General features: G+C 36.6%; 3 protein-coding genes across 3 annotated transcripts; 1 reads left to right on the forward strand and 2 right to left on the reverse strand.

Annotated features, from left to right (window-relative positions):
- Positions 1 to 431: 431 nt before the first annotated feature.
- LOC132181999 (NAC domain-containing protein JA2-like) lies at positions 432 to 1028 on the reverse strand. The gene has a single exon (XM_059595212.1). The coding sequence runs from the start codon at positions 1026 to 1028 to the stop codon at positions 432 to 434; it is 597 nt and encodes a 198-aa protein (XP_059451195.1).
- A 371-nt stretch (positions 1029 to 1399) lies between these two features.
- LOC132180307 (8-amino-7-oxononanoate synthase-like) lies at positions 1400 to 7207 on the forward strand. The gene is made up of 6 exons (XM_059593087.1): positions 1400 to 2136; positions 2860 to 3002; positions 3139 to 3246; positions 4977 to 5065; positions 6548 to 6599; positions 6685 to 7207. Exons 1-6 carry the CDS (start codon positions 1854 to 1856, stop codon positions 6772 to 6774), a joined length of 765 nt encoding a protein of 254 aa, XP_059449070.1. The 5' UTR covers positions 1400 to 1853; the 3' UTR covers positions 6775 to 7207.
- Positions 7208 to 9512: 2305 nt separating this feature from the next.
- Positions 9513 to 11083, reverse strand: LOC132182913 (MYB-like transcription factor ODO1). Its single transcript, XM_059596282.1, has 2 exons — positions 10721 to 11083; positions 9513 to 10315 (listed from the first exon to the last, which is right to left on the reverse strand). The coding sequence occupies exons 1-2, from the start codon at positions 10981 to 10983 to the stop codon at positions 9802 to 9804; spliced, it is 777 nt and encodes a 258-aa protein (XP_059452265.1). The 5' UTR covers positions 10984 to 11083; the 3' UTR covers positions 9513 to 9801.
- Positions 11084 to 11973: the final 890 nt, after the last annotated feature.

An 11973-nucleotide genomic window follows, 5' to 3' on the forward strand; every position in this document is an offset into this window, starting at 1 on the left:
CATCCATGTATCAAGTGGCAGATGTTCCCTCTCTAGAGTAGATGGCGGTGGGAGACAACCGTATGAACCATAAAACTCAGAATCAGCGTTATCGTCGGTTGGTGGACAGCCCATGTTGTGGGTTTCCAAATCAGTCATCTGAGTGTTGTTTTCCCCACTATCCATAAAACTCTGTACAGTGAAAATTCAGATTCATCAAACCCATAATCGGCAGTATCAAACCCAAAATCAGCAGTATCAATGGTTGCCACACAGCCCTTTTGGGTTTCCAAATCTGACATCAGAGGATTGTCTTCCTCAACATCCACAGAATTCGGTGAGAGTGTGTGTTCACATTGAGAGCTCTTTGATTGGAATACACATGAGAATGGCATTTGATCAGCAACTTCAGATGCATCAGATTGGACATCCCAACGCATCCTTTTTCCCACCTAGGTTTCATCCTCAAGTAGCAAAAGGTTTGTATTCCCGGCTTGGGGGCTTTCAACTTCAAGGGATGGAGTTGGAGCTTCAACAGGGACGATGGTGCTGGGAATCTGAACATCCTGGAAACGTCTCTTCACCACTTTTTTTGTTTCTGCCCCCTTCTTGTTTACGGCGCATAGAACCCAGTTGTTACACCGTTCTTGCTCAAAGACACCCGCCAAGGAGAACTCATGCATGATCCAGTGGGATTTCTCCACTCGCGATTCGCGTTTAACCTTGAAACAGAACTGCTTCTTAAGTCCAATCACACATTGACCCTCACTATCATATACTTGGTTGCAAGAGCTTTCATGCCAAGTCCCACAGCCGGCTGCTCTTGACACGCGTTTGCCGGATTTCTTGAGCCTCGTGAAAATGTAATGCTTTTCCTCCTCCTCACTGTCAAGATCACCGAAAAGTTCCCAGGGGATCTTCTCTCCATAAAGCTCAAACTCACGAATGCCATCCCAAGTGATCTCTTCTCCCCTGACCTTCCCCAACAAATAGTGGTTTATAAGCTCATCATTAGAGGGCCGAAAACGAAATCCCGTCAGCATCTTCATCTTTCCTTTCTTTAGATCGATCACTCCTTTCTCTTATCGTAGAAGACTAGAAACCCTAGAAACGATTATCGGCGGACAGATTATGGAACGCAATTTCGCACATACATAAATCATAATCTGGACATATGACCCCCCTCCTTTTATATTTCGACTTCGCAGCGCCTTTCCAATATGACCGTTATATGTAATTAATGATAGATAGATGATGTGCCGAAATCTATAGTCGGTTAATGTCTACAGTGGCCTCGACGACGCGTCGTCTTAGAGATTTGTGTGTTTTCGTTTTTTTGGGCTGGGTTTTTCTTGGTGGTGAAACACTGAGACTGGTGACTGGTTCTGGTTGGTTCCTGTGAAGTGATTTCACGCATTGTTTTTCTATATTTGATTTGCTTGAGAGAAAGGTGAATTGGGTAGTCCGAAGCAATGGTAGTGATCTGATTGTGGTCGTTGGGATGAATGCTTGGGAGCCGTTCGATGTTTTTAAGGGGTTAAGCAGCAAAAGGTAAAAGTGGAATTTTCATTTTTTACCGCCAGACAGGTTTTTTTTTGGCAGGAAAGCGGGAAGGGTGTTGTGTGCAGCAGCGGCGCTGTAACATAGCTAAGCGACGGCCTCAAAAGCTCTTCCACCAATTAGATATATCAAATACCCAATGGGGATGTGGGTCGCCTTTGGCTGTTGGTTTTGTGGGTAAGTTCTGCTCAATAGTTGGGATTTCTCTGCTGAATCATTGGGGTTTGTGGGTTAATTCTGCCGAATCATTGGGATTTTGGGAGTTGGGTCGGTCAAAGTTATGCTGAAACGTTGATATATAGTTGGGTCTGCTAATGGAGACAATGAGCTTGTGGGACAACTTGGTCGAAGAGGCACTAGCAAAGCTTCAATCTTTGGAACTCCTCCAGCCTCTAAGACCCATTCACCTCCCCAGTCACCAGCCACCAAAAGCCATTGAAAATGAAACTCAATACTCCTCGAATTCCGTACAAGAAGAAAAAGGAAACCAATTCTTCCAGGTGTTTGATAAAATGCAGCCCTGGGACCGGTCCTCTGTGGAGGTTCAGGTGGCAGAAGAAACGTTTCAAAGATGGATCCGAGACCTTCCCAGTACTGGTACGCTTCTTGTTCCTCCTATTCCTGTCGTTAGTTGCTTTAATTTGTTTTTTTGTTTTTTTTATTTTTTATTTTTTTCCAATTTTGTGAATGATGTTTGAAACTTGAATGTGCGCTGCTTATCTGAACTTCGAACTTAACGACTTTTTGCCTTTAATTTTTAATTTTCATACCAAAAAAAAATGATAAATTAACGTCGACCACTATTGTATTAACGCGTCATTGTAAAATCAATAGTATATTATGTATATGCGTAGATGGTGAGAAAATTTATAGAGAGATTTTAGTCGCCTAATAAGGATTGCAAGGTGAAATTGGTTTCGTTTATTTCATTGTTACATGCAACTCTGTTTTTTGATCATGATGTGAGATGGCAATAATGGAATGTGAATGAGGGTGTCTAATGCTCTTGGTAAATGATGCACGACAGATTACAAGAGAGTTCGGATGAGGTCAGCAGAAGTAATTTTGATTTAATGGGAAATTTGGGGGAAAGATATTGAGGAATATAGTGACCGAGAATATTTGAATTTTGATCGATTATGCTGTGATTGAAACTTTTTTCATAATTAAATGTGTGATATCTTTGCTTTCACCGAGTAATCTTAATGGTGTCAATAGGGTATAAAAGATGTCTTAACTTTTGGTGTTAAGAAACTGCTAGACCATGAATATTACTAAGATTTAGCTTCTTATCATTCTTATTGGTGCTGATCATTGAAGGAGACGAGGCTTTGTGTGGAGATGAAGTAACTGATAATGAAGAAAAAGCTTGTCCTCAGCATTCCAAAAGGCTACTTCTGTTCTCTGGAAATGATTATCTAGGCTTGAGCTCACATCCGACAATTGGAAATGCTGCTGCAAAGGTGTGCTTGATGATATTTATTTTCTCAAAGTGTACTTTTCCCAGATTCATAGGTTTTGTTATTATTATTATTATTTTTAAAATTTCCCCCTTCTCCCGAACACACTGCTATAACATCATGAATTATTGTAAACCAGGCAGCCCAAGAACATGGAATGGGCCCAAGGGGTTCTACTCTATTTTGCGGCTATACCAATTACCATAAGCTACTAGAGTCAAGCTTGGCAAATCTGAAGAAAAAAGAGGTAAAAGTGGATACCTATTGTTAGAAGAGTTTGTTAGGATTAGAAGAATCTGTTAGTGATAGGGATTTGTTACAGGGGTATTTTGGTCATTGTATTGAATTTTAATATTTATATAATAAAGGGGTGAGAGAGGCTGCGTAAGATTTGTTAGCCTTCTCTTTCTAAGTATTTTCATGCAAATTCTACAATATGGTATCAAAGCAAAGATCTTGAATTTAAACCTTGACAAAAAAGACTTCTTTACTTATCTTTCGTATTTGGTTTAATGACTAGTAGTTTGAAGCCTTAAGAAAAGAAACCGGTTTTTTCAGCTGGGTGAGGGACGAGTCAAGAATATATATATGATCGACTAGTCTACCTTTCCATTATTTACCCCAAATTTCAGTTAAATATTCCATGTGTTGGGTCTCAGTTGTTGTAGGAAAGTTTGAGCTTACATATGAGGGAGAGTGTTAAAATAAAGAAAATGTTAAGGTCACAACACAAATCCAACTTATGGTCAACTTCTCTCCTACGTGTCATCTTAAAAAAAAAAAAAAAATTGAGAGAGAGGATTTTGGGATTCTGAAAATTTGGGAAAAAAGACAATTTGTTTAGTTTAAAATTCAAATTTTTTTTACATGTAGGAGAGAAGTTGGCCATGAGTTGGGTTTGTGTTGTGTCTGTATCAAACCTCATAAACTAAATGGTTATATGAGTGAGAGAGGCTACCTAAGATTTTCTGGCCTTCTCTTTCTCTCTAAGTATTTCCTTGAAAATTATACAACAATAATAATACCTTAATAATATTAAACCATTTGTTAATAAAGCCAACTTGTTCATAGAAATATAACCAAAAAATATATAAGGCAGTTAGAAATGTTGGCATGAGGCTGGGTGTGAAAGAATATTATCTAGAGTGTTGGAATTCTACTTCCATGATTGACCTGGTTCCAATGATGATTGTTGTTCAGATCATGGATTTACAGAACGTGTTATGATTAAATGAATGATGAGGTTTTCTTGGAGGTTTAATAGTTTTGGTTGTGTTCTCTTGATCACCATTTGTAATTCGTTTAACCTTTCTAGTTATTTCGACTGAAAGCTGATGCATTCTTGTTTAAAATTTATGCCATAGGATTGCCTTCTTTGTCCTACTGGGTTTGCAGCCAATATGGCCTTAATGGTAGCATAAGGAAATATTGTTGCTCTCTTGGCTGCAGGCAGAACACTTTTGGAGGAAGAGAAAATTGCCATATTTTCTGATGCACTGAATTATGCATCTATAATAGATGGTATTCGGTTTGCTGAGCGATGCTGAAGTGTTGAGTGTTCATCTATCAACATTGTGACATGTCTCACCTTAATGAGCTCTTGTAGGTTTTTACCTTTTGTCTCACCTTAATTCATCTTAATTCTTTGTTTCATCTTTTATTCCCTTTGCGTATTCTGTACAAATCTTGGCAGTTCGTATCTTGGTAGTTTGTGTGTTTCTTCAAGACTTTTGTGGTTGTAGTTTTTCAATTGGTTGTTCTTTTTGACTCCAACCTTGACCTTATTGCTCAAAAAGGACCAAGTTTAACACTTCAGGGAACTTCATACTAATTTTATGGTTTGCCTACATTTGAATGATTTTTTTTTTTTTTTTTTTGAATCTTAGAACAGGGAATTGTAGCATTTAGTGTTGTATCATTTGATAATCATGGGTCTAGATCTCGAAATTGATACCAATGGATCCTCTGTATTTTCAGCAAGTTTTTGACAACATAATAAACAGAGATATACCTTGGCCCAAGATACCTGAGGAGATGAGCAATGAAGCGTATGATTTGGTTGACAAGTATGTCTTCTAAGTTGATTTCTTCATTTTCTGAACATATAATTTAGGGGTTTTTTTTATCTGAAGAGTGCTCCTTGTTATTATCAATTTTGTAGATGCAAATAGCCATTGGAATCACAATTTATGTTGTACTCATTCTTGATGGCTTCTTTTATGTGATCAAAATTGGGTTGCATTGTTACGTCATACTTTATTGAAATACGTGACAGTCAAGTGGACATTCAGTTACTCAGAAGTGTTGTTTTCAAAATCTAAGGGACTTTTTAACTCTCTTCATACGTCATTTGATCAGTTTTGCTTTGCAGAGATTCTGTTATTTCTAATATAAGCAATAGGCTACTTCTAAATTGTTTCTTCTAAGAATATTCAAAGTATGACTATGCGGCAGATTTTCCAAAGATTCCTCATCTTCATTATGCAAGTTGAAGTATATTAAAGTGCCTAGGAAGGAGAAGAAAGTAAAAAAATTCTGTTGTTAGCCAAAAAGGGAAAGAAAAGCACCAAGTTAGAGGTCCTCTTGATTAGGGATTGAATTTCAGAAATGGAGTGTGGAATTAACTTATGAGTTAGAGATTAAATCTGGTTGGCGGCAAAGTACAGGGGTGGGAACTAGGTACATGGACCTAGGACAGTGTTCATTTTAAATCTAGTGTGAGCAAGAAGCTGTTGCTGTAAATGCTGTTTTTGCCTTGGTTATAATATGTGTTCTAGTCTCATTAGTATATAGCTCTTTTAGAATAGAGAGTTCAACTTATGTCCAAGTAATGAAGCAGATTACCGTCCCCAAGGAGTAGCTTAATCGGTTGGGGACTATGCCTCATGAAGCGGAGATTACTAGTTCGAATATATATTTCATAAGGAAGTACTCTCACAGTTCCAATATAAAACGCAACTGGTACAGCTCACTAGCTGCCTGCACACTTTTAAAAATAGCAACTACCAGCAAGAAGTAACTAGCTTTCTTCACCCTTAATCTCCTTCATGGTGAACTGCTTTCACCATGAGTAACTAACTACGAATCTAATAAACCTATGAAACCATCACCACAACAACCAACTACTTAGTTAATAACTATGCTAACAAAAATCCTGAAGCAGCTTATTATCCTAGGTTTGACTTTTCTACACGAGTATTCTTCAAAATAGTCAGCTGGAAACACCTAACTACGGATCTAATAAACCTATGAAACCATCACCACAACAACCAACTACTTAGTTAATAACTATGCTAACAAAAATCCTGAAGAGGATATTATCCTAGGTTTGACTTTTCTACACGAGTATTCTTCAAAATAGTCAGCTGAAAACACCTATGCTGATTGCTGGCCGCATCTTGGTTACCTTCTATGGCTGGCTGCTACATCCCCAAGACTATTAGATTTGTTACGTCATTGATTGTTCTTATGAGCTAGGCCCCCTTCTACCTTGGAATTATGATACTTATCTTCATATTACCTAAGATTGCTAGTGCACTCCATTTCAGATTTCTGACTGAAAATCCAGTGCAAAGACTAGGTGCAACAGGAGCCAGGGAGGTAAATTTTTAAAGGCCATTGGCATAATCTTTTTTGCAAGTAATAATGATGATAAAACTAAGCAGATCCTTGACTTTCCTCTCAGGTGAAGGCACATCCTTTCTTCAAGGATATTAATTGGGATACACTTGCAAGGCAAAAGGTCATACATTTTAACTTTGTCCAAGTTTTTTGACAATTAGAGTAACTACAATTGGTCACCTCCTCCTACCTTTTGAGAAGAAAAGTAAGGGTAGTCTTCTATTCCTATATGCACTAATGTAATCAAAGCAAGTATGTTGGAATGGTGATTAGGAGATGGTATTTGAAGTTTTTTTTAATTATTTATTTTCTTGTTAATTCCTAGTTGGGAGACTTTTACAAAAAAAACTTGCCCCCCTGAAATTTTTATTGCTCCCCAAGAGATTTTATTCACCTTGTCATTTTAATGTCTTTGCTTACCCTTTCAGTCAATCACAGAAGCAACAAAAGCACTTCCTCGTGCTAATTATAATGTTTGATTGGCTATTGCAAAGACATTGGTTTGCTACTTTAGATGAAAATCCAGGATTAGTATGATTCAAATTTCCACCCTACCTTAGCAATTTATTTTTCTTGTAGTTTGCTAGTTTTGGAGATGACAATGTTAATTCTCATCGGTTGGGCCAACACAACCGATGAGAAAATAATAATAATAATAATAAAATCTTTAAATTCCATTCCTTGTCAAATACGTAAATCTCAGTATAACCTGCACATATACAGTGGCATGATAAAATATTTAAAAGTGAAGGGCTCATTATCACATGAGAAACTATGCATGCATTCTTTTCAATCGTATATACATGATTAAAGAACTTCATGATAAACAATTATTTTATTATTGGGAAGATTTACTTATTGACGCTCGATCATTCTTTCTTATTCCTTGCAAAGCGCTCCGTCCCGATGCCTGAGAAATTTTATCCTAGTTAGAGTTATCTGTAACATCTTAATTTTTATCTTTATTCATTTGATTAATTTTCTTTATTAATTAGTTTATTCATTTAGTTATCATAGTAAATTAATTTCATCTATTATCTCTCCCATTTTCTCTCTCAAAGCCCAACAAATTTTATACCCCTGTGTGCCATATCGACCTCAAACTTTTTACTACAAATTTTTTCTCAAAGGTAAAACTATTTTGGGCAGTCAAACTCATGAAATCAATCGCTAAAAAACACACAATGTATAGGAATAGTAAAACTTACAACCTTTGTAAAATTACTATGATAACAAGATCCATGCTTACCTCCCTATCTCCCTAATAGGCTCAAGCTCCTCTCTGGTTAGTCTTCTCTATATGAATTCCAATCCTTACCGACCTTTCAGTAGACTTTAAGTAGTTGAAGGAAGTGTAATGGATGTGGTTTAAAACAAACGAAGAAAGTGAAAGCTACAATGGCTATCAACAAACTCTCTTAGCTCATAGAGGTGAAACAATGAATCTTTTCAAGAGGTTTTAGGGCTAAAGCATAGTCTAGGCTTTACACGTATAAAATGGGCATCCTATTCTATTTATAGGATAGGGGAAAAGGTTCATGCAGCTTTTCTTGTAGCTTAAGGACGACTTGAAAAGTGTAAGCACAGAAGTTAGGGTTTCATAGCTAACTTTCAGTGATAGTTCAGCGTCCACATGGCCTAGGTGATTGCCCAGGTGACGGAAATCTTTGGAAGTCCCTGGAACAGACAACTTCAACACGTATTAGGTGACGATTTAGGTGACAGATATCTCTAGAAGTCCCTAGAGTAGGCAGCATTAGCATGGACTAAGTGACGTGTTGAGGAGATAAACAATTTTAAAGTTTTTACTAAGAGTACATTAATAATATACATATTTGAACACTATTCTAGCCCAATTAAAAGCCTAAGCTAATGGGCTTGGACCCACTTAGGCATATTAACTACCTAAATTCTTATGTTGCTTGTGATGTTTTGCAATCTGAAAATGTCATGCTTGTTGATAAGATAAAGTAGCTTGAGAATGAATTGAAAGATTCCAAGGAACACTTGAAAAATTTATATAGTGATAAACTGAAAACAATTGTTGTTTGGTCAAAAGCCTAATTATGATACATATGGTATGGGTTTTGATAAATTTAGTGCTTCTACTCCACATGAATATGTTGTTTCTAATTTTGAAAGAAAGACTACATTTGTTTAGCTTGTAAAAGCTGGAAAAGTTAAGGCTAATGTAGCCTACATGGAATGACTGCATGTGAAAGTCCAAAACCAAGGCTCTATATAAGAAACAAACTTCAATTAAGTTTGTTGGTACATGTCACTATTGTAGGATAATTATTCACACTAGCTAGACCAAATTTTCAACTTAGATCACAAAATTAAACTTCACCTATGAAAGATGAACCCGGGTTTGAAACAAGGTGAGAGCCTTAACCGAGCAAGTCAAACTCATTATTAGGGAAAGATTGGTTGGGTTGTCAAAATCTTCTATCCTTGACAAAAAGAATACTACTCAATTGACTTGTAACCATACCAAAACCACAGCCAAGTATAAGGATGCTTGGGTGAAAAGGGAAGATAACTTGCGTGTGGTTGTTCATATTGCACTCAAAGTCTTCTCACATCGGGTCTTCAAAAAAATTTGGAGCAAGAAATGGTTAGTTAATGCATGGTCCATGCAAATGGAGGAAATAAATAATAATAATAATAATAATAATAATAATAAGCTTAAGGAATTATTTTGGGACAAACTCATGAAGATTACATACCCATTATGTATTGTTTAATTTAAGTTGAGTCTTATTGCATTACAGATCTTACATAGGACTATCATTTACATCAATGTCCTGTGCTTCAACCACACAACTCTTTTGAGTGGGGTGAGCTTTTGGGAGCCACATTTATCTAAAACCAAAAAAAAAAAAAAAAACAGATAGAAATTGCTTTTGGTAGCATATCTCTTTTGCCCTATGCAATTAGAAACCCTAAATATTTGCCAAAGTGACATGACCCCTTACCAACCCATATATACCCTTGATGGGACTGACCAACTAAAATTTCTATAGGCTTTCTAATTGCATAAGTTTTAGTGTCATTAAATATTTTTTTAAAAAATAAAATAAAAAAACTAAACCAGATTAATTATTTGGAGAATATTGGAATTTCGGGACCAAAAAGTGTCCATCGATCATGAACTCCTCGGCGCTTTTTTTTGTACTTGTTAGTGCGTGCCAGAGTTCATGTCCATGTTGCTTAAACAACCCAGCCCAAAATCTTCATCGCCAAAGTCCTTCTTGTAATCCAATAACCATTGATCGAAGTTATCCTCCGATGACGGCAACCCAAAATTACTGTAGCTTCCGCTAGTTTCCGGGGAAATATTCCAGAAGGAATCATCGAGAAATATTGTCTCCGACCATATGTAATTCATTAACAGGTCATCATCGCCGAGGTCCGACGTTGACCGAGATTCGTCGGTCGAAGAATTTTCAGTTGGGGCATTAGAATTGTCGCTGGAGGAGACATGGCTACATAGTTTTTGTGACTCCTCATGATTGACTTCGAGATCATGACGATCATCTTGATTATGTTGTGGGGTGGCTTCTTTATTGAGTGGCTCATGCGTAAGTGGATCAATCCCCATCTTAATAAGCTTTTTCTTGATGTGGGTGTTCCAATGATTCTTGATCTCGTTGTCGGTTCTTCCCGGCAATCTTGCTGCAATTTTCGACCACCTAAAGAAAATGAAAGTGACAAGGACTTATATATATATAGACATATCTTTAATAAATAATATTACTAAACAAAACATCTATTATTTCTTCCAATTTCTTGTGTGGGATTTGAAATCTTCAGCCAAGAAAATGGTGGAATATTGAAATAATAAGTTGCGATGGTGAATGAAAAAAGTCGTGACAATATTACATTATCATCTTTGACTTATTTACAAGGCTTTTGAAAAATAAGGTCTCAATTTGATTCGCATGCATGTTTCAGTACACATCAAATCATTAAAGCCCAAAAAAACACAGACCAAAATTTTCAAATAACATGTTAGAAAAAGATGCACTATATATGATGACAAAAACCTTGGAAGAATGAAAAATCACAAAGAGAAGTAGCAAATTAAGAAGAAACACCTATTGCCAAGACGGGCATGAAGATCAATAACAAGTTGCTCCTCGTCTTCAGTAAGTAGGCCACGCTTCAAGTCCGGGCGCAGGTAGTTAGTCCACCGGAGACGGCAGCTCTTGCCACAGCGGCGGAGTCCGGCAAGCTTGGGCACGGCACGCCAACAACATTGGCCGTGGGTGAGGATGAAATTGACGAGCTTCTTGTCCTCCTCAACCGTCCATGGCCCTTTCTTCACTCCAAGCTTGTCACAGCAAGGTTGCCTACCCATCACTTTAGAGGCAGTAGTATTTGGCACACCAGTCCACCAACTCCAGGAGAACTCAAGCCCCCCTCACCCACCTTTAAATACTAGTGATTTCCCTTTCTTGGGGGAAAAATCATATGTTTATCTTGGAGCCCAGCCACTCTCACGCTTGTCTTGGATGTGCGTGAACCTGTCCAATGGCTTGCAATGTAAATTAACAAACCAATATTCTTTTTACCTTATAATTATCTTACAATTTTATGGGGTAATTCAGATCAATCTTTGAATAATTAATTGTTTAAAAAAATCCAAAAATTATTGGGACGGCCATGTCAGTATTGTGAGAAAAAAATGTGGCATATAACATGAATAATGCTAGAACGAGGACTAGACTCTTTGAGTCTCTTTTCAAATGTGACGTGACACTCAAAATTGTTGGATTCTTTTTTTTTTTTTGTCTTTATTTATTAACAAGGAAAGTGTTACGTCAGCCTTGTTGGATAGAATTATAGTATCTAACGTTTCTCCCCAAAAAAAAATTGATAAATGAACGCTAGTTACTTTTATGACAGTGGGGCATAAGGATTTTTTGAAGTGAATTAATAGATTTTATGGTTCATATTAGATTTTATAAATTTAATTGTATATATGTTACTAAATTGATGAATATGTTGTTACTTCATTTAAAATTTTAAATAACATGCATAACACCATGTACCATATTAAGGGACTGTTTGAGATTGTGTTTAATGGACCCAAATGTGTTTTTAACACTAAAAAAGTTCATTTAAAAAAATATATATATATATATTTGTTTGGTAAAAAAATTAAAAGTACTTTTAAGGGTCCAAAAAGCCTAAAAATTGCCAAAACGCACTTTTGGCAAAAACTTAAAAATAAAGTTTTTGCCTAAAAACTCTATTTGACTTAAAAGCTCTATGTCTCAAACGCAATCTCAAACAGACTCTAAATTACAAACAAAATCTAGACTATAATATTAGGGATTTTTTGAAA

This window comes from Corylus avellana, chromosome ca5, assembly GCF_901000735.1.
Source record: "Corylus avellana chromosome ca5, CavTom2PMs-1.0".
Taxonomy (NCBI): Eukaryota; Viridiplantae; Streptophyta; class Magnoliopsida; order Fagales; family Betulaceae; genus Corylus; species Corylus avellana.